General features: G+C 42.0%; 1 protein-coding gene across 1 annotated transcript in view; it reads right to left on the minus strand.

Annotated features, from left to right (window-relative positions):
• The window catches only part of TJP1 (tight junction protein 1), a 232,339-nt gene that overhangs the window by 67,435 nt on the left and 141,161 nt on the right, over window positions 1–23,743 (minus strand). Inside the window, exons 18-21 of the mRNA XM_030191641.1 lie at window positions 17,275–17,628; window positions 16,197–16,439; window positions 13,448–14,341; window positions 10,197–10,291 (exon numbers count right to left, since the gene is read on the minus strand). Coding sequence (XP_030047501.1) covers window positions 10,197–10,291; window positions 13,448–14,341; window positions 16,197–16,439; window positions 17,275–17,628 — 1,586 coding nt within the window. The remainder of the gene's footprint in view (window positions 1–10,196; window positions 10,292–13,447; window positions 14,342–16,196; window positions 16,440–17,274; window positions 17,629–23,743) is intronic.

The raw sequence follows: 23,743 nt of genomic DNA on the forward strand, positions 1-23,743 counted from the left end.
GTACCGACGAGGAGGATGTGGAATCCACACACCTCCTCGGGGTCGGGTCTGAGAGTGGTCGGTCCCGGTGGGCCTGCACAGCAGGAGTCTTCGAGGCAGGTGGAGACCACTCGATGGCTGACTGCTCCCAGCGTGTGATGGTCTTCAAAGAGCCACTACCTGCGCTCCTGAAGTTGATGCAATCTCCAATGCCGATATCGACGACGACGACCTCGACGCCGAAGAACCAGGCGAAGCTCCAAAAAGACGATCCCAAAGAGCTTTTCTCAACGCCTGTGTCCGCTTTTTAAGGCTAAGACACAACTTACAGGCATCTGGGCGATGGTCGGACCCAAGGCACTGAAGACACCACGCGTGGAGGTCGGTATCTGAGATCGCCTGGTTGCACCGAGTACACTTCTTGAAGCCGCTGGGAGTCCTCGATGACATGGACGGAAAAATAGCAGCGGCGAAGTCAAAATTCTCGATTGTGCCAAAAGTAAAGGGCACAAAAATGAGAAACCGCGTATGCGCGGCAAGCAAAAGGAAACTTAAAAGGACAAAAACTAGGAAATAAAGGATTTTCATTTTTTTTTTTTTTTTTTAAGTGTGAAGGGAACAGGGCAAACAAAAGATAGGAGGAAAAAAACCTCGAAAAGCGAAGGCTCTTTTCGGGCCGAAACGAGAGAGACGAACAAGCAGTCACTCCCTAACCGCGGAAAAGAAACAACTGAGCGGGACTCTCGTGTGACGGGCAGGAACATGGCTGCGCATGCGCTCTGCGCGTGGCCGCACGCTGGAAGGCTCTGGCAAAAGTTTGTTGGTATGGAAGATTTCCATTTGTGGGCCCGTCGTGGACGTTGACCCAGTCGTGAGAAAAGCAGCCTGCTTGTTCTCAGAGAACATCTGTTTATTGCCCTTAACAACAAAAACCACCTGGTAGGTCAAAAGAAATATCTTTAATTTCTGTTATAAAATCCTACAGCATGCAAGGCTAATAAGTTTCTATTGCACTAATATTTCCCCATCAAAAGTTGGTAAGTCATATTGTTGTGGCTTGACACATGTATCCCTCCCCACACACCCCCCCCCCCCCCCCCACCCCACCTGCTTGCCTTTCTTCAGCATGTCCATTCTAATTGGGCACTTTCCCAGTAAAGAGAGCAGGAAAACACTTCTCAGGTGTTACTGATGACCCTACATAGACTGCAGATACTAGCAACTGAGAATATTTTTAAGAAGGACCATCCAGATCGTCTGGTAGCGCTATACAAATGCTAATAATAATAATAATAATTATTATTATTATAGGAACTGATAAAATAGGAACTGATCATACTCTGTTACACACCCCAACAATCGGAAGTTGTGAAATGTAGTTTAGTAATATTTTATAGGATGGGATCAACCTGGTACAATCAATGGTACTAAGCCGCGTAGACTACTGCAATGGAATTTAAGCGGGATGCAAGGAACAAACATTAAAGAAACTTCAGACCACTGAAAACACGGCAGCTAGGCTTATCTTTGGAAAAATGCGATTTGAAAGAGCAAAACCCCTCTGCGAAAAACTATACTGGCTCCCAATCAAAGAACGCATTGCTTTCAAAATCTGCACTCTGGTCCACAAAATTATCTATGGTGAAGCCCCGGGATACAAGACAGACTTGATCAACCTACCAACTACAAACACATCCGAATCTACACGAACGTACCTAAATCTGCACTACCCAAGCTGCAAAGGACTCAAATACAAATCAACCTACACATCCAATTTCTCCTACATAAGCACCTAACTGTGGAAAGCATTATCAAAAGCCTTGAAAACCACGTTTGACCACCTAAACTTCCAGAAAAAAACTAAAAACTAACCTGTTTAAAAAGGCATACCCTACCAATCCAACATAAATGCCTGATCTCTGCAACACAACAAACCTAAAATACGAAATGGACATAACACAAGTCTTCCGTTGAATGATTCCCGAATGTGGCTGTGCCACATGAACTTTTATCTTACTACAACATCACTTTGTATTTGTTTACACCGGAGTATGCAAACGCCTCTCCGGTACTATGTAAGCCACATTGAGCCTGCAAATAGGTGGGAAAATGTGGGATACAAAAGTAACAAATAAATAAATAAATGACTGAGAAGCATTCTCCAAGAGTAATGTTCTGCTTTGTTCATTTGGTAATGATATGTGAAGATATTAACAGAACCCCCTTGATACCTTGCACGTATCTTCTACAGAAGAATGTGTCTCCTTGGCTTATGAGAAGGGTATGTTTGGAAGAGATGATGGACTCTTAAGACTGATACAAAACACAATCATATGAAAAACAGATATCTGAAATGAGGTACTATGAGAGGACTTCTAGAGCAGGACAGAAGTTCACTAAGGGGCCCTTTTACTAAGGCGCGTTGGCGCCTATGGGCATCCGATGTGCGTCAATTTGGAACCACCACCCAGCTACCGTGTGCCCCAGGCAGTAATTCCATTTTATACATGTGTCTGATAAGCGCGGCAGAAAATATTTTTTATTTTCTACTGCGTGGCGCTAACTGGGCGGTAATCGGCAGTGTACATTCGCTGATTACCACCTGGTTAACGCGCAAGACCTTACCACTAAATCAATGGGTAGCGGTAAGGTCTCAGGCCCAAAATGGACACGCAACAATTTTTATTTTGCAGGCATGCTGAAAAATGGACTTGCGAGCGTCCAATACATGTGTCTACAATAGGGAAGGCCATTTTTCAGCGCACCTTAGTAAAAGGAAACCTCAGAAAGTTACCTTTACAGAGAAACTGTTACAAAGGGTCTCCCTGTTAGGAAGTAAGAAAAACCATGATAGTGTTCAGTTATCTGTGAATCAAGTCACAGTGACTAAAGAGGAAAGTTGAAAAAGGCCCTGTTGTCACACTGATGAAAATGTGGGAGAGGAAGGAGGTTCTAGGAGTCAAATTTAGGATCTTATGTAGAAAGCTAAAAATCCAGAACTTCCACGGTAGCATTTTCAGGTCTCCCCATTTCACATGCAAGACAAAAGAAATAGGCAGAGCTCCAAAGTCTCAATAAGTGGATGAGACGATGGTGCAGGGAGGAGGGGTTTAGATTTGTTAGGAATTGGGCAACAATCTGGTGAAAAGAGATTCTACTCCAAAGATTCTACTCCAAAAGGATGGACTCCATTTTAACCAGGATGGAGCCAGGCTGCTGGACTTACATTAAAAAATGAGACAGAGCAGCTTTTAAATTAGAAAGGGGTGGGGGAGGGAGCTAACAGTATCTCAGGAGCTTATGGTTTGGAGTGAGGTATCCTTGAAGGATACTACTGTAACAGGACATTTAGGGAATCCCAACAGAGAGGTTCCAACAAAGGTGAAAGAAAGCCAGCAGCATTCAAGGGTTGAACAGAGCAAAGGTTGCAAATTATCCCCGTCAACTTCTATGCAGCTTGTAGATGCAAAGAAAAAACACACTATGAAGTGTCTGTATACAAATACTAGAAACCTAAAAAATAAGATAGGAGAGCAGAGTATACAGCACTAAATGAAGAGGTAGATATAACAGGTATCTTAGAAATCTGGTGAAAGGAAGACAATCAATGGAACACTTACCAGGGTACAAATTATGTCGCAATGATAAGAGTGTATCAAATTGGAGGGGGGAGGTGCGCAATATGATAAAGGGAATTGAATCAAATAAATTAAAAATTCTGCTTGAAAGACAGCAACGTGGAATCCTTATGGATAGAAATTCCATGTGTGAAAGGAAAGAATATATATGTAGGGCTATACTACTGTCCGTCAGGCCAGAACAATCACAGAAGTAGATATGTTAACAGAAATTAGAACAGCTAGAAAATCTGGCAATATAATAATGGGTGATTTCAATTACCCCAATATTGACTGGTTAAATGTCACATCAGGAAGTGCTAGGGAGATAAAAGTCCTAAATGACTGCTTCTTGGAGTAACTGGTCCAAGAACAGACAGGAGGGGGAACTATTTTAGATCTAGCCCTTAGTGGAATGCAGGATTTAGTACAAGAGTTAACGTGTTGTGTCCGCTGGGAGATCATACATGATCAAATTTGATTTAATAATTGGAGTGATTTCAATTACCCCAATATAGTGAAGATACATACCTGTAAGCAGGTATTCTCCAAGGATAGCAGGCTGATTATTCTCACAACTGGGTCGTCGTCGGCGACGGCCCAGGAGACCGGCAAAAAACTTGCATAGCAAAACAAAGAATTCTCGAGAACGCGCCGTTGTGCGGGCCAAACATACCGCGCACGTGCGAGCGTGCCCTCTTTACTTTGATAAAAGCAAATAGAGAACTGGAACAACTCCAAAGGGGAGGAAGGTGGGTTTGTGGGAACCATCAGCCTGCGGTCCTCGGAGAATACCTGCTACAGGTATGTATCTTCACTTTCTCCGAGGACAAACAGGCTGCTTGTTCTCACAATTGGGGTATCCCTAGCCCCCAGGCTCACTCAAAACAATGAACATTGGTCAATTGGGCCTCGCAACGGCGAGGACATAACTTAGAATGACCTGAAAAGAAACACAACTAAGTGAGAGTGGAGCCTGGAACAGAACAGAAATGGGCCTAGGAGGGTGGAGTTGGATTCTAAACCCCAAATAGATTCTGCAGCATCGACTGCCCAAACCGACTGTTGTGTCGGCTATCCTGCTGAAGGCAGTAGTGAGATGTGAATGTGTGGATTGATGACCACGTTGCAGCCTTGCAAATCTCTTCAACAGAGGCTGACTTCAAGTGAGCCACTGACGCAGCAATGGCTCTGACATTATGAGCCATGACATGGCTCTCTAGAGTCAGCCCAGCTTGGGCATAAGTAAAGGATATGCAATCCGCTAGCCAATTAGAGATTGTGCATTTTCCGATGGCAACTTCCCTCCTGTTGGGATCAAAAGCAACAAACTGGGCGGACTGTCTATAGGGCTTTGCCCACTCCACGTAAAAGGCCAATGCTCTCTTACAGTCCAAGGTGTGCAACTGGTCTTCACCAAGGCGGGTATGTGGACGGGGTGCCGAATCCCTCAACGCCCCAGAGCTCCCGGTACCGTGTCTCGAGGGAGACTGATGCCGATGCTTCTTCGCCTTCACTCGAAGCACATCACTGGTACTCCTTGGTACAGTCGAGGCGAATGTGGAATCCATATGCCTCCTCGGGGTTGGGTCCGAGAGTGGTCGGTCCCAGTGGGCCTGCACAGCAGGAGCCTTCGAGACAGATGGAGACCCACTCGACAGCTCACTACTTCCAGCTACAGGGGAAGTTCGGACAGCCGTTACCCTGCGCTCCCGATGTTGATGCCATCCCTGGTGCCGATGTTGACGCCGAGGAATCAGTCAGAGCTCCGAAAAGGCAGTCCCGAAGAGCTCTTCATGACGCCCGTGTCCGCTTTTTCAAGCTAAGACACAATTTGCAAGCGTCTGGGCGATGGTCGGGCCCAAGGCACTGACTGCACCAAGAGTGCGGGGTCAGTGCCCAAGATCGACCGCTGGCACCAAGCACACTTCTTGAAGCCTGTCACGTCTCTGGCCGTGACCACTCTCAGTCCTACCTTGTTTCTGGGGGTCAGCTTTCTAGCTGGCTCCTGCTTCTTCTGTCTGTCCTTTCTGAGCTAGCTCTGGTTCTGTGCTGGCTGCATCCAGCAGCATGACACTAATTGCCTCACTATACTGCACCTGTGGGTGTTGCCTGGGTTAGCTCTCTCTCTGTGTGCTGGCTGCTGCCAGCAGGACTCTAATTGCTTCACTACACTACACCTGGGTGTGGGAAGCCTCTGTGTTTTACTGTGCTTTCTGCCTGCTCTGTGGCTTGTGCCTAATCAGCCTCCGTAGTTTCTGGAGATTGCTGCAGCTGTGCCTCTGGTGTGGAAGGGCTTTATTAAGCACTTAGAGACTGCAGTCTTGGCCTTTGCATCGTATAAGGTCCCTGGTATGCTAGAGTGCTCTGTGCACTGCTACATTGTCCAGTTCTGTGTGATTGCCTAGTGTTTGACTAGTTAGCTTGGGCACAGCCTTGCTTGATAGCCTGTGTACAGCTTTACTAGTTCTTCTGTGTTTGCTCTGTGTGAGTTCCTAGTGTTTGCCTAGTTAGCTTGGGCACTGCTCTGCTTGTTAGCTTGTGTACAGCTTCTAGGTCTCCTGAGTTTAGCCTCTGGTTTTCCCCGGTGGGGTTTTCCTTGGTTTCTGGAGCTTCAGCCCTAGTCTTGTCCTTTGCCAGTTCTCCTTGTTACTGGAGCTCCAGCCCTAGTCTTGCTATTGGTTCTGACCCTTGCCTGTACCTATCTACTGCTCTGCTAGCCGCCTGCCCAGAGACTCCTGCTTTGAACCTGACCACGCCTATCTCTGCCTATTGCCTGTACTCAGATCTTCTCCGCCAGCCACCTGTCTCGGACTATTGCCTGAACCCGGACATTCCCTGCCTGCCTGTCTCACGTTAGCCTAGGTATCTGGGAGCACTGCTGGATCCTGACTCCGGTTGTTCCTGTTGCTGGTTCCAGTTCTGGTTTTCCTGTAAGCCCTACCAGCTGCTCGAACCTGAGGGCTCAACCCTCGGGGAAAGGCAGCTAAGCGTAGGTGAAGCCTACTCCAGTGTGTTCCGGTCCGGTGCGTTCCAGTCCCGAGTGTTCCAGTGCAGGACTCCAGTCCGGGGTTCCAGTCCAGCCTTGTCTCTTCTCTGCTCCGAAGGTGATCTTGCCTGCCACTGCCGCTCCTCAGCCGTGGTCCAAGGACTCACGTACCCAGGGTTCCCGGGGAAGAAGCCTGACAGAATGCCAAGGTCCTCGAGAACATGACAAAGCTGCTGGAAGGCTTCGATGACATCAGTGGAAAAATCGCAGCAGTGAAGTCAAATGGCTCGATTGCGCCAGCTAAGGGCATAAAAAAAGGGAACCACGGACGGGTGGCCCAAAATTGCCGCGACGGAACCGAAAGGAAACTTATAAAGGGCCAAAACTAAGGAAAAAAAAGAGGGATTTTCTTTTTTTTTTTTTTTTTACTAGAAAAGAAAAAAATCAAGAAAAAGGCAACGGGAAACAAGAAAAAAGCAGCAAACAGCACGCGACAAGGCGCCTACGTTTTTCCTGGGACTTAAGGGAGAGAGACCGACAAGCAGCCACTCTCCACCACGGAAAAGAAAAAACTGAGGCGGGAACGGACGCATGCGGGTGGGAAGATGGCCGCGCATGCGCAGTGCGTCCATCCTGTGCTTTGCTGGCTGTTGCAAAGCTCTTCAGATTTTACTAGAAAAAAATCTTCATTCCTGGGGCCGCTGTGGACGCCGACCCACATGTGAGAACAAGCAGACTGCCTGTCCTCGGAGAAGAATATTTACACCGAGATGCATTAACTATATCAGGAGCAATGGTTAAGTTTAATATCTTCAATCTGGCCATGTTAGTTTGAAATCCCAATATCCCCATAACACTGCAAAGTACAGATCATCTGATCCATGTACCTCGTTAGCACAGGTTGAGTCAATAAAACATCATATGTGAACATGTCTTCTCCCTCCCCCCCCCCCCCCCCCCCCCCCATAATATACCCTGAATAGATTCATTTGTCTGATCAGTTGGGCAAGGGGTTCAATAAAGCAAAAAGTAATGGGAAAAGTGCGCAGCCCTAAAGTGTGCCCGGTGCAACTCAAATTCCTCCGTATGCAATCCACTTATGTGAAGGTTAGCTAATGGCTTATATAAAGAGCGCACCCATCCCAAATAGTTATCTGTAATCCTCAGCTTCCCTAGTACAGCAGAGAGATAAGGCCAGTAGACTATCAAAAGCCTTTTCTGTGTCAACAGATAGCACCAAAGGAGGATCTAGTTTATTCCCCGCACCATGAACAACAAGTAAGGCTCTGCGAATGTTATCAAAGGTCTGACTACCAGTGATAAAGCCCACTTGGTCCTCTGCAACCAGCTAAGGCATTAGGTATTGAAGTCTGGCTGCCATTATCTTAGTACAAATTTTATAAATCAGTTTCCAAGTAGATATATGGGCCTATATGACACACAATCCAGAGGATCCTTGCCTGGCTTAGAACAATGGTAATAGCAACCAGCCTCCAAGAATGTGCAGACCACTTTGGGTCTTGAGTTCAAAACCTTTGTTAATAGGCAGCCAAATATTTCTTAAAGCATTTGGAAAATGTGTGTGTGCGCCAGGAGCTCTGACCTGGGGCAGATTTTTAATGGCCCAGAGTGCTTCCTCAAGCGTAATGAGTTTTGAAAGGTGAGCAGCCTCTGAAAGTATTAATTGAAGTTTATGCCCCACACGAACTGGTCAGTAGAATCACAGGAAGGCATGAACTCAGGTGCATAAAGGTCAGTATACAAGTGGACAAATTCATGCTGTATCTCCACCTTCTCATGGCAAAAAGACGCGCTCTGGTCCACAATTTTAGGAATATAATTTTTTTAATTGTTGCTTCCTCAGCACATGGAGGCAACTAGCTCGGTTGCCAAACTCAAAATTCTAGCTCTTGAAGCTCTTCTCTAGCCTCATGGAGTCTCTGATAAAGAATAGTGATCCCCATTCCCTGTTTCTTCCCCCTTCCAATTCCACTATAAGGTTCCGCAATCATTTCTACCGAGTCAATTTAGTCCTACATATGTAAGCTTGGAGAGATTTTGCCTATAATAACTACTTTCATGCCTTCAGGCTGACATCAGGTGTATCGCTAATAGTCAAATATTCTACTAGATCTTTTTCTAGCTGTTCTACATTAGCAAGATCCAGTAACAGGGATCACTGAACCCCCAGTGTCTAGATCTAGTATAGACTAAGGGGAGAGCTACAGTCATTTTGAGTGTGGCATGGTCAGACCATATATGGAGATATCTTGCAATTGTTGAAGATTTATAAAATCTTCCAACCAGAGATCAATACAGAAGTAAGTGTGATGGGTCTGAGAGAAGAAAGTGTAATCCCTTTCTCGCAGGTGGGATGATCTCCAAAGATCCATCAGATCCCAATGTGTTAAGAATTCTTCTATCTGCTACCTGTCTCATTGTGTATACTGGACCTCAGGTGCTGCACTATTAGGGGTCAGGTTGAAGTCTCCCCAATTACTAACTGTCCCAACCTTGTGTTTAGTAAGAACAGATGTAAGTTTATCATAGAACTCCCCTTGGCTAGTGTTTGAGGCATAGACATTTAAAAAGGTGTATGTGGATTGCTTAAATGTCTTTAATAACAAAATATGGCATCCTCACCATCTGTAATCACCCTCTGCAGTTACCATGTTAGAGTATGGGAGACAAGTATTTCCACCCCATTGGTTTTCTTCTGCTGTGAATTGCAGGGTAAGGGGTTCAATAGATAAAGGTAGGATGTTTCACAGGAGATAATAAACAAACATTCATGGTGCTGCAGAAGGTGACTTTCTTGAACAAAGCAAATATCAGCTTTCAGACGAGTAGCCTCCTTAAAAATAACGTGACACTTAAATGGGGAGTTAAGCCCCCTCACATTAAGAGACAAAAACCGTGCATCACCCATCAGCCTTCATTAAAAGGTGACATAAGCAATAGTTATAAACAACCCCACCCAAAAAATATAATCAAATCTGCTACAAAAAAAAATACTGCAACACCCTCCCATCTTCCCCCTCCAATGTATAGGAATATAAATTCCAGCTTTTCAATCCCAAAACAGAGGAAGAGAGCCATGCATCCTTAAGGCCCATAATACTCAAAACTAGAAATGTAAACCCTCTTCCGGCCCAAAGACTAAGCATGCACTGTGAGGGAGGTGATCCGTCAGAGCGGCCCATAGAGAATGCTATTGGCTGCAGTGAGTATGGGAGCATTCTGGGCCACTGGAACAGGACCTCTTTGGCTGGCAGGCCTTGGGGATCCCTGCCAACCCTAACAAGGGTGCCACCCGACTACACCACTGCAGTAAATAAAACAACAAAAAAAATCTACCAAAAGCTCTGGCAAAATCATTCCACTCACTGTCACTCAAAAGTCATGAAATTCACTTATTTATGGTGAGCTCGGTCATCTTTACAGAAAGACTGTCATAAAAGAAAAGGGATTTAAATTACCCAACAATTTTTTGTGTGAATACAAATGATGTACCCTTGAGAAGTAATTTTAACTGCTGGGGTTGTGCATCAGAACTGCTGATATTTTATTACAAAAACAATATCCTGTTCAATGTTCAACAATACACCTACCTGTAAACCGTTTTTTCTTGTTCAAAATGAGGTTGAGGAGCTAATTTTGGAGCATTCACTGGTGCTACTGCAGGCTTGGGAGGAATTTCTAGGGGCTGGGAATAAAAAAAATATATTTTTTCATCTTATTCACAAGAGTTGCAGATCAACAGATTTATTTACAAAGTCGAGGAATAAATGTTGAAAGCCTCATGTAAGGAAGTATATTATTGATTACATCCAAAAATTTCCTCATCCCTCATAACTAGAAACAAAAAAGCAAATCTCACAATGAATTTTTGCAGATCAATAAAAAGACTTTTCTATTTTACAGAAAGAATACAGAAGACATTAACAGAGAAGAACCACTTGATCCACCTAGCTTGCCAACTGTGCTGCTGGTCTTACATTGATCTATGACCTTCACCCTACAGCTAGGATACCTTTGTGTTTTGTCTCCTGAATTCTTGAATTTTGAACTCTTATAGCTTCTATAACCTCCACTGGAAATCTGTTGCAGGTATTTACTTCTCTCTCAATGAAAACATAAGGCCCTGTTTACTAAGCCATGCTAGCGTTTTTAGCACGCACTAAAACTTAGTGTGCGCTAACACTAAAGACAACCATATACTCCTTTGAACGGCTCTAGGGTTAGCATGCGCTAAAAACGCTAGCGCCCCTTAGTAAACGGGGCCCATAATGTTCTTAACATTCCTTTTCAGCTATCCTCTCAAATTTGAAATGATGACCCCCTAAGTAATAAAGCTTTTTATTTTATAGAAAATGCTATATCCTGGTACTTTACTGAAGTCTGCTACATATCTGAATGTTTTTGGCTTCTTCAGTCTTTCTGTGGAGTGCATGCCATTTTCACGGCCCTTCTTTGAAATGTATCTTATCTAATGTTCTTTTGTAGATGTAGTAGACGTAATCTCCAGAAATGAACACAGAACTGGATAAGGTCTCAGAGACCTATGGAGATGTGTTATAAATTCCTTCTACTAGTCCTACCTTTATGTATTCAAATATACTTTTAGATTTTCCAACTGCTTTATTACACTAATGGGCTAGATCTTCACCCCCCCCCCCCCCCCCCCCCCAAAAAAAAAAAAAAAAATGTATTTAGCCTTAGAATTCTGTATCTCAGAAACATGATCCTACATTTTTTTTTTTAATTTAGTGTAGTTGCCATAGCTTTGACCATTTGTCTAATTTTACATTGCCTTTTACCTTATTAATTCCCTCTGGCATGTCTACTCTGCTGTAAATTGTTACATCTGCAAACAGGTACACTTCCCCTTCTAATCCATTTTCAGTATCACTTATAAAACTAATAGACTAGCAATGATCTGTGTGTCATCCAAATGATCATCTTCCCTTCAGAGTCGACCCCATGGACGATAACTGTCTGTACTATTGCTCAACCATGTAGTTCTCATGACGTTTATCAATTTTAGGAATTTTTATAGTTATCCTTATCCCCCTACTTCTATAAAGTTGGGTGCCCAACTTCACATAAAGTTGTGCACACAATGTATAACATAAGGTCTGTTACATTCCTAAAGGAAATGTTTAATTAGATGCCAATAGGCTTAATCAAATGCCAATTATTAGTATTAATAGACTAATTAGCCACTAGGTGCATAACTGACATTACTTGGTATTCTATAAACTGGGCTTACAATTTCAATAAGGAGCAACTGCAAGGGTGTATGGACCTGGGAGGGACATGAGCAAATCAGGGGCATAAGTGCTTGTGCCTTAGGTTTGACAAAAAACCGTGGACTTAAAGCTAGTGTTCTATAAACAGCAGTTCTATGTGGAACTGTTACAGAATTCACACTTAGTGTGCATCATCCTGGTGCCTAACTTTTGGCCGCCTTTTGAGAATTTATCCGTGTCTGACAATTTTTCTATGAAAGTTCTCATCTGGGCTCTCATGGAAAGTTGCACAGCTAAGTTTCTATACAAGCATACATGAACACACAAAGAACTGCAGAAGTCTGGGCTGCAGGGTTCCCTAGGCCTCACCAGTCAAGACAAGTATTGTTTCATGCTTCCCTTCAAACCCATGTGGGGTTAAAAAAAAAAAAGTGGATGCCCAACAAGAGGCCAGGTCCTTGCCCTACATTGTGATGGGAGAATGAAGAGCACTACAAATTACTCAATTAGAGGGTGATCGCAGCAGCACACATTAGTGCATTGCAAACCTGGTGACTAATTGTTGGAGGTAAAGAATATCTTTGGAAATTTTTATGCCATAAAATATATCACTTTGCAATCTTGTCTTACAATGGCTATTCTTGATCAGAATTTTCTGTACTAAGCAGTGCCAAAGGCTTTATTTCCATCTAGGCCACATCTAGTGTCTAGTGTGTGGTGTATGTGTGTATATATATATATATATATATATATATATATATATATATATATATATATATAATTTTTAACTTTATTGCCCTTTCCATTCTTTTTCCTAACATGCTTTAAACAGTTTCTTAGATCTTGTTATTTACAATGAACCATATAGCACAATGATCACTGGAATCCAGGTTTTCCCCTATTATAGCCTCAGTGATATTATGACTGACTGTCAGGACCACGTTCAGTGTTGCTTCACTAGGATTGGACTTCTCAACTAATTTCTTTCGACAGACTTCAGAACATCTCAACTTCTATTTGATATGGTAGATTTAAGATCCCCATTAACAGTATTTCACCTTTGCTTGTTATCTTCTGGATAGTTGCTATAAAAATCTGCTTCTCTTTAAGAAAGTGACCTAAAGGTTACACTTCTGTAGATCCTAGATCTCTTAGGTTTCTCCTAGGTGACCCACAGCAATTCAGCTGCTTTTTGCTCAGAATCTCTATGGTTTTGTATTTTTTGTCCCAGTCCTGACTAATATCAAGCCAGGATTCACTTAAAGCACACACAATGCCCTCTCCAACCATCAATGATTTTATTAGCTTGACTCATGTCCTACCTGGTCCTTACTAGGAATTGTAGAAATCCTCCCTCTGTCATTTAATCTGCTGTCTTGCTTTTAACAGTTGAATTTTCCAATTCCCACCTAGTATTTTAAATGCCTTTCAATTAACTATTATTTAAGCAAATTCACCTGCTAATACAGGATCCTGTCTATATCTACCCATTCCCAAGGTTTCATTCTGAGCACTATGTCCTGTTTACCTGTGCACTTGCATCACTAAACAGTTAAAGCACAGAGAAAAGCACAATTAAGTTCAGCATAATTACTTTTAAGTGTACATACTTTAATGGCTGGTGTATCATTAAGGTCCTTGTTCTTTTCTATTGAAGCCGACCTTTTATTTTCAAACATTTTCACTCTGGTAAGAACAGACTGTGGTTTCATGGCTGGATCTTCTTCTTCTACTACAACTGGAGGTGGAGGCAGTGGTTTATTGTTGGAAGGCAGCAGTTCAGGTTTTATTTGTGATGGGGGAGGGGGAGGGGGAATTACTTCAACACCATGAGAAGATTTGTACTGTACTGGTTTAGAATTAAACCCTCGTTGAGGACCTTGATCATAAACCCGTGTTTGCTGGTCAAAATATTGTTTAGGTTCAGGAAGTCTAGAAGTTGCAGGAGGAAAACCCTGAGGCTCTTGTTTATATCTAACACGAATATCAGGCTCCGCTGGTGGATGTTCATCATAATTTAGCTGTGATGGACTGAAGTTTTTAGATGGGTGTTCATAGCGAGGCCCACTGTCATACATCATTGAAGGAGATTCTTCATAGCGAGGCTGTGGTGCAAAGTAGTTACGTTCAGGGTTTTCATCCATATGTTGCCTTGGATCTAGTTCTTGAGGAAGTTTATCATCATAAGGTGGTGTAGGCTGGTAGGGTTGTTTTTCATCATAATAGGCCCATTTGTCTTCATAAGGAGCTAGGCGCTCATCATAATGTATTTGAGGATCATAATTATGAGAAAACTGATCAACATAGTTTGCTGTATCATCATATCTATAAGAAGAATGTTCATATTCTCGATTTAATTGCTTCTCTGGATAAGCAGTCTGGGGCCCATAGTTCAAGTGGGGCTCTTTTTCATGTCTCTGCGTTGGATGACCAACAACTGGTTGTTTCATAATATAATTTTGACGAGGAGGATCCGCCATAATATATCCATCCTTCCTGTATACCTGTGTGAAAAAGTTATCGTAACTGAGTTTATCAAAAGAAAATCTACACGAGTACTTACTTTAATTTTTGTAAGCTTTCCTCAATTTCATTATTACTAATTTTACCAGTATATGTTACAGAATAAACTTACAAGTGTTTCCCTGGTATAAGTCACAAAGCACTCAATTCGAGATAAACATTCATTGGTTTTCCCTTGTTAGCCATACTTTCTTAAAGCAATAGTACCTTCTGTGTGAAACTCCCCTGCTGGGGAAGTACAGGGAAGGGAGAAAAATAAAACGTACTCTGTCTTAATTAATAGAAAGCTAAAGTTAAAAGGAACATGCCTGCACCAAGCTACAGTATATATGTTCCCTTCTTGGTTGCTCGATGGTTCCTCAGGAGGAAACCATAACAGCCTTTTAAGTGGCATATATTTGGTCACTTCTTCTCTAACCAGTCACTAAAGAAAAGCCAAGAAGAGTGAGATATTGCCAGACAAATCTGAAGAGAGAATATGTTAGAAGATAAGCAGAAGACAGGCTTACCTTGTCTTGGTACATGCTATAGACTGGTTTCCAAACCTGGTCCTGGAGGCTCCCCAGCCATTCAGATTTTCAGGATATCCACAATGAATATTCATGACAGAGATCTGAATATCAAGGAGGTAGTGCATGCAAATCTCTCTCATGAATATTTATTCTGGATATCCTGAAAACCTGACTAGCTAGGGTGCCTCCAGGACCAGGTTTGGGAACCACTGCTATAGAGAACGGTTGATATCTGGCTTTTCCTTTGCTTGTTAAGCACTAGGGATCCTCTGTGCTTCACTTTAATTTTAGCCTCCACCTCCTCTCGTAAGAGATGATTTTAATACACTCTCTCCATGAAGAAATATTTTCTAAATGTTACTCCTAACCCTTCGAGTTTTCTAGCATAACGTTATTCTAAAACTGCTATCATTTTCCATAGCCACTCCCTTAATTAACTGGATTGCTAAATTTATTATTACCAACATTCTTTTATAGACAGGAGAAATGTTGTTTGTTTCTTTAATTTACTCTCCCCAGTCGATCACTTTGCATGAAACTAAAATCTGCATACAGAAGACATTGTCTTGAAGCATTTAACACACTGGCAAAATCTTAAAGAAAAAGGTCGAGGTGAACTGCATTTCTTGATTTCCTTAAGACATGCAAATATGACACCTACTCATATTCCTGTATTGTGTATCAACATATTCAACAATGGAGGAAGAACAGAAGAAATAGAAAGTGTTTCCCTACTTGTTGCAAATTTACATTTCCTAACGAGAAGTGAGGCTTGCTGCATTAGGCAGTGTTAGACACTGGGCACTATTTCAATAATTTTATCACAGAAAAAGAACAGGACCAATATTTATAATACAAAAGCCTGCAGTATTATAGCTTTAACACCAAAATATGTCAGGGTACATTAAACTGCAGTCATTTAAAAAAAAGAAAAAGCAATATATAAGTACATGAGTGACACCAAGTTCTCTCACACATTCTTTACAATACCTTTTCAAACAAGCTGAAGATCAAAGCGGACATACCAAAAAAAAAAAAAGTTTCTATACCAAACACTTTTAAGAAATGTCTTTAAAAAGCTGGTGACAAACATTACAAATCATTCTTCAAACCAACCAAAATGCCATCCAATTTCAATTAATTTCTGCAAGAAACTAATTGAACCGATTCTTAAGCCATGCAAAAAAAAGAGGGGATGTAACACCTATTGATTTAAAGGCACTACTGAATACAACATAAATCAAAATTTAGTACTGAGAAAGAGCAAAGCAAAATGTGCAGGCAGGAAAGATAGAATCTTAGTGCAACAATACAGCACAAGTACCTTTGCTGGATCTACGTGCAGCGATAGTGAAGATGGCTCCTGATCTAGGAATATGTGCATGTCCTCAGAGCCTGGTGATCTTAAGGGACCAGCCTGTGGTGGAAATGAGCTGTAGAGGCCTGGAGTGGGCTCCTCCATTCTTACAGTTAGATTTATATTAGGATTAACAGCAGCTGATGTGATTGCAGTGTTTGTTTCAGACGACGGGGAAAGGTAAGGAATTGCAGGTAAGGCTTCTGCTTTCTGTGAAGTATTTAAAATATCTGGTTCATTTGATGCTTTTAAAGAGAATGCCATCAAAACAGACACATTTTATGGTATTTCATTCATCCCTTAAACAAGGTCAAACATTAGCTTTTTATAAACCACATAATTTTTTATACTATATATGATGAACTGGCCATTATTTAAACAATGCAGAATAAAGCTCCTAGATTTCAACTTCTGCTCCTAATCTTACATAACGCATGCATACTACAATATTTAACTTATTATCCTTCCTTGGCTCTACTGTGTGTGCTATTGGACTCTCAAGAGCTCTTTTTTACCTTTTCTCTTTTGGAATAAAATCTGTTTACATTTCAGCAATGCTATACGCCCTGTAAATTTCATCTTTGAGCCCACTATTGGGTTGTGTATGCTAATTCTGGCTGTACATGCAACATGATGTTTGTGTACGTTTCTCATAAAAGTTTATAATCAATAAATTCTAGACTCAAAATGGAGACAGAGGGGTTTGACCAAGATGAAAAAGCTCTCAAAATGCTTTAAATATTTGGGATGTGCTTTTGTTCAATCTAATTTTTTTTTTGTTTAAATAAGTAAAAATTGCATTTTGTGTGTATAAATACCACTTTATGTGCATAAGGTAATAAACTGAATACCCCCAATCTCCTCAAAAATGGTCCCTGCAGATCTCTAATACTAAAATATCCTTAGGAATAAAACATAAAAACGATCCGTAAGGGGTTGTTTTTTTTTTTTTTTAATTGTCAAATGAACTAAATAGAAGATACATACATTCTCATACATTTTTGGCAGAATCACTGCTTTACATGGTTTAATATTTGGTACTTACTTGCTGAGATGGTACTGTTCTAAATCCTGGAGAATTTGTGGTAACAACTGGCTGTGGTTGAGACTGTGGTGGATAAGAAGGATATGCTTGATTTTCATGATGCATTCCTGAGGCATCTTCTCGTACAGGCTCTGATGATCTTGTAATAGCAGACTCTGGTGGAGTCCCAGCCTCATCATTAAGGGTTTCATCCAATTCCTGATCAGTGTAGGCACCCCCTTCCGTATCTGTGTCTTCATAGTCAGATGTGTGTCTACTGTCAGTACTGTACATGGAGTATTCACTACCTGGTGCTGACAGGTAGGATAGACGGTCATCGTGCAAATCAAGGTCATCCTCCGCAGCACCTTCTGCCTGCAATGCAAAAACTTAAAATTAAAATTTATTGTAATTAATTTATTTTTCTCAAGACAATCCAGATTCTAGACTTTACCTTGCATATTGTTCTATATTCTAATTTAACAGCTGCACTCCAGTATCAGACCATGGTGTTCATTTTCAAAGCACGTAGACTTACAAAGTTACGTGGAGGGGCATAATCGAAAGGGACGCCCAAGTTTTGCTGAGGATGTCCTCGCAAAACATCCCAATGGAGGGGCGGGGAAACCCGTATTATCGAAACAAGATGGACGTCCATCTTTCGTTTCGATAATACGGTCGGGGACGCCAAATCCTGAAATTTAGGTCATCCTTAGAGATGATCGTCCCTAGACTTGGTCGTTTCTGATTTTTTGGCGATAATGTAAACCAAGGATGCCCATCTCAGAAACGATCAAATGCAAGCCCTTTGGTCGTGGGAAGAGCCAGCATTTCTAGTGAACTCATCTCCCTGACATGCCAGGACACCAACCGGGCACGCTAGGGGGCACTGCAGTGGACTTCAGAAATTGCTCCCAGGTACATAGCTCCCTTACCTTGTGTGCTGAGCCCCCCCAAAACCCACCACTATACACCACTACCATAGCCCTTAAGGGTGAAGGGGGGCACCTAGATGTGGGTAGTGGGTTTGTTGTGAGTTTTAAAGGGCTCACATTTACCACCACAAGTGTAACAGGTAGGGTGGGTATGAGCCTGGGTCCACCTGCCTGAAGTGCACGCACCCACTAAAAATGCTCCAGGGACCTGCATACTGCTGTGACGGACCCGAGTATGACATTTGAGACTGGCATAGAGACTGGCAATCAATATTTTTAAAGATTTTTTTTGAGGGTGGGAGGGGGTTAGTGACCACAGGGGGAGTAAGGGGAGGTCATCTCCGATTCTCTCTGGTGGTTATCTGGTCAGTTTAGGCACCTTTATGTGCCTTGGTCGTAAGAAAAACAGGACCAGGTAAAGTCGTCCAGGGAGGCCGTTTTTTTTTTCCATTATGGGTTGAGGACGTCCATGTGTTAGGCATGCCCAAGTCCCGCCTTCGCTACGCCTCCGATATGCCCCTGGGAACTTTGGCCGTCCCTGCGATGGAAAGCAGTTGGGGACGTCCAAAATCGGCTTTCAATTATACCGATTTGGGCGACCCTGTGAGAAGGACACCCATCTTCCGATTTATGTTGAAAGATGGGCGTCGTCCTCTTTCGAAAATGAGCCTGATAGTAACCTATGTAACTTTTTAAGTCTATGTGCATTGAAAACGAGCCTCCATGTGAACTAATATGATTGTTATAAATTACTTAAAAAATGTGCACAGTATGCTGACAACTGCAAACTGACCCACTGGCTTTAATTCTGAAGTTCAAATATTATTCTGCTTTAATACAAGAAACTTGAAATTCTTCATCATCTTTAAAAAACAAAAAATAACAGGGGGATGGGTATGGGTAGGCATGGTGTGGAAGACTTTAAGAACAAAAACACTTTGCACAAGTTCAATAGAGTGGGAGAAGAGATTTAATAGGAGGTGAGGGACGGGAAGATATTAAAGGTTTTGAAATTTGTAAAGGCTGCATTGAAATGTTATGAAAAAAAGTGTTTGAAAGTTCTTGAACAATGGGATGCCCATCACCAGTAAAAAGATGTTCATTTATTAAAAGTAGTCATCTCTTGAAGATTTCACGTTCACAAATTTGTTAAAATAATTTTACACTTTATTCAATATTTTGTAGTGGTACACCAACATGACATCCCACCTTATGCATCAGCTATATAAGAAAATATTCATGTATTCATACATTTATAACACCCAAATAGATTAGATAAGCAGCCATTAACAATCAATTGACTATTATTGATGTTAACTGGCACAAATTTGGATCTGCACGAAGATCTGGTTGCATGCAATGCTATAAAGATCTGCACCTAAACCCTCTTATGTGCAACCCAAAAGGGGATGTGGCCATGGGAGGGACATGAGCGGGTCAGGGGCATTCACAAAAGACGTGCACAGTGTTACAGAATTCTGGAGATCCGCAACCAAATTGCACGCCAGGATTTACACCAGGTTTCACTTGGTCTAAGTGCTTGTGCTTATCTATCTTTATGTTTCATCATTGCTTACACCCTATAGTCTATTAAAACAATTTACTGCGCTTTGTGTTGAATATTTTACTGCTGTTAATTGTGTATTGCTTATGTTTGACTTATTCTTGCTGTACATCACCTTGAGTGAATTCCCTCAAAAAGGTATAAATAAATCCTAATAAATATTTGTTACATTTGTATCCCACATTTTCCCACCTATTTGCAGGCTCATGTGGCTTACATAGTACCGGAGATGCGTTTGCAGACTCCAGTGTAAACAAATACAGAGTGATGTTGAGATAAGATAAAGTTCATGTGGTACAGCCACATAAGGTCATCATACAACAGAAGAATTGTGTTATGTCCATTCCGTATTTTAGTTTTGTTGTGTTGCAGAGATCAGGCATTTATAATGGGTTGGTAGGGTATGCCTTTTTAAACAGATACGTTTTTAGTGATCTCCGGAAGTGTAGGTGGTCGTATGTAGTTTTCAAGGCTTTTGGTAATGCGTTCCACAATTGTGTGCTTATGTGGGAAAAACTGGATGCGTAAGTTGATTTGTATTTGAGTCCTTTGCAACTTGGGTAGTACAGATTTAGGTACGTTTGTGTTGATTCGGATGTGTTTCTAGTTGGTAGGTCGATCAAGTCTGTCATGTATCCCGGAGCTTCACCATAGATAATTTTGTGAACAAGTGTGCAGATGTTGAAAGCAATGCGTTCTTTGATTGGGAGCAAGTGTAGTTTTTCGCGGAGGGGTTTTGCACTATCAAATCAGGTTTTTCCAAAGATAAGCCTGGCTGATGTGTTCTGAGCGGACTGAAGTTTAAGGTTTGTTCTTTATATCCGCATAAATTCCATTGCAGTAGTCAACATGGCTTAGTACCATTGTATCAGGTTGCGAAATGTTTCCCTCAGGAAGAATTGTTTCACGTGTTTGAGTTTCCACATTGAGTGAAACATTTTCTTTGTTGTGGATGTCACTTGGTTCTTTAGTGTTAAGTTGCGGTCCATTGTAACACCGAGGATTTTCAGGCTGTCTGAGATAGGGAGGGTGTAGTCTGGGGTGTTGATAATTGTGTGGTTGTCCACGCTGTGTTGGGATGTGACAACAAGACTGTGTTTTTTCTTTGTTGAGTTTTAGTTGAAATGCATTTGCCCAAGAGTCCATGATGTTCAAGCTGATCTCGATTTCGTTGGTGATTTCTGTCAGATTAGCTTTGTAAGGAATGTATATTGTGACCGTCTGAATAGATGAATGGATTAAGGCCTTGGTTGGATAGGGTCCTGGCTAGAGGGGTCATCATTAGTTTGAAGAGGATTGGTGATAGCGGTGATACTTGTGGTACTCCGCAGTCTGCTTTCCATGGTGATGATATGTTTGAGTTTGATTTTACTTGATATGTTCTTGTGGTTAGGAAACCTTTGATCCAGCTTAGTATGTTACCACCAATCCCAAATTTATCTAGTAATCTTAGTAGTATATTATGGTTTACCATGTCGAACGCACTAGACATGTCGAATTGGAGGAGGAGGAGGTTTTTGCCTATTGCTATTTCCTGCTTGAATTTGGATAGGAGAGTGAGTAGTACTGTTTCTGTGCTGTGTAAGGGGTGAAAACCTGACTGAGATTTGTGTAATATTGAGAATTTGTGTATATAGTCTGTAAGTTGTTTGGCTACCATATGCCAAATATGGTGGACATATCGAATTGGAGGAGAAGGATGTTTTTGCTTATTGCTATTTCCTGTTTGAATTTGGCTAGAAGGGTGATTAGTACTGTTTCAGTACTGTGGAGGGGGCGAAAACCTGACTGTGATTCATGTAGTATTGAGTATTTGTTTGTGTAATCTGTAAGTTGTTTGGTTACCATGCTTTCCATCAGTTTGACTGACATCGGGATGGATGCTACTGGATGGTAGTTAGTGATTTCATTTTTTTTTTTTTTTTTGTGGTGTCTTTTGGTATCGGGGTGAGTAGAATATTGCCATTTTCCTTAGGGAAGAGACCTTGAAGAAGCATGTAATTTAGGTGGGATGTGAGGTCTGCTATGAAGCAGTCAGGGGCGGATTTCATTAGGTAGTTGGGACAGGTATCTAGTTTGCAGTGAGTGTTGGAGAACCTGCTGATCGCCTGTGCAACTGTATCGACGGTAAGGAGGGTGAAGTTTAACCAGGTTCGGTCAGCCGGATATTCTCCAGTAGTTGGGTCCAGTTCATTAAGGAAGTTTTGAATGTCAGTGTTGTCATGAGGTAGTGTGTTGCTTAGGTTTACAATTTTTTCATTGAAATACTTACAAGTTTACCTGCAGATGGAATGTCTGTATTCGTTGTAGTGACCAAGTTGGTGTCTAGGACTTTGTTCACGAGTTGGTATAATTTCTTCGTGTCTTTGCAATCTGTCCCTATTTTAGTTTTATAGTATGATCTTTTGGTCTGTCTTTTTGCGTATTTGTATTTTCTTTGTGATTGTTTCCATGTGTTGAGTGTGTGTTCGTCTTTTGTTTTTTTCCATGCTTGTTCGAATTTCCTGGATTGTGTTTTTAGTTTTTTCCGTTCATTGTTGAACCATGGTATTGAGTTGTGCTTACATGATGTTTTTGTTCGTAAGGGTGTCATTTCATCTAGTATGCATTTGCATCTTTTATCCCATTCCAAGAGATAGTATATGGAGTCTGTTTGTGCTGTCCATTCGTTGTTGTATATCAGTTGCCAGAATGTTTTCGTGTCTACATGATCTCTTGTTCTGTAGGATGTATGTTCTTGGGTTTGGTATGATCCCTTCTTCCGCCAGTGTAGGGATAGGTTTAGTTTGTATTGATCAGACCAGGGTGTTCCTGTCCATTTAATATCTGTTATTATTAAGTTCTGGTCTGTTGAAAGTTTGTGTGAGATGAGATCCAGTGTGTGCCCTTTGACGTGGGTTGCTTTCATTTGAGGCCATTTGAGATCCCATAGGTGGAGGAATTCCTTACATTCTCGTGTGTTGATTGAGTTTGGGTCTTCTAAGTGAAGGCTGATGTCTCCTAGCACTAGTACATTGGAGTTGGCTATACATGTGTTTGAAATGAAGTCCATGAAGTTAGTCTGAACTTCATTCCAGTTACCTGGAGGTCTGCAAAACAAGACACAATTCGAATGATTGCCTAGGATTCTCTCTCTCTATATATTATATATATATAATGCTGGCTTCGGTCTAACCCCTGGTACACTTTTTCTTGGCTGGGAGATGCGTGGTGGAGGTGCCCAACACTCCCACCAGCTGTCTTCCAGGTGCTGTGAAAGACTTGCAGCCCATTTGCATATCCACACAGCCTTCTCTGGGCTGACTCCTCAGGTCCACCCAGATCCTCCCAGGGCCTTTGCTCCAGATGCCGCACGTCAAAGCATTCTCTCTATACACTTTGCATTTTCTCTCAGTTACTTCTTATAGTTCCAGAACACTTTCTCTTCTTGGTACTATCCCTTTCCAATCTCTTTCTCCATCTGAAACCATGTATACTGCAGAAACACATTGCCCACCTTCTGCTTTCATCATCTCACTATCTCTTTTGTCTTCTCCCTTCTTCTCAGCTTTCAACCTTCAACATTTTCTTCTTTCCATTCAACCATCTCCATTCTATGTGAGTACATCTCGCCTTCTTTGCTGTTCACATGCCTCTCCTACTCTTCTCTGTACTCTCTTGCTCTCTGCTGCGGATATCAATCCCAATCATGATCCTCCATTGGGTTAAAAATTGGTTGAATGGTAGGATACAGAGGGTAGTGGTAAATGGAGCTTGCTCTGAAGAAAAGGATGTCGTCAGTGGAGTACCACAGGGATCGGTCCTAGGGCCGGCTCTTTTAACGTCTTTGTGAGCGATATTGCGGAAGGGTTGTCTGGTAAGGTTTGCCTCTTTGCGGATGACACTAAACTCTGCAACAGGGTGGACAACCTGGAGGGTGTGAATGACATGAGGAAGGACCTAGCGAAGCTAGAGGAATGGACCGATATTTGGCAACTAAGGTTTAATCCCA

Source organism: Microcaecilia unicolor, chromosome 1 (assembly GCF_901765095.1).
Source record: "Microcaecilia unicolor chromosome 1, aMicUni1.1, whole genome shotgun sequence".
In the NCBI taxonomy this organism is placed as follows: Eukaryota; Metazoa; Chordata; class Amphibia; order Gymnophiona; family Siphonopidae; genus Microcaecilia; species Microcaecilia unicolor.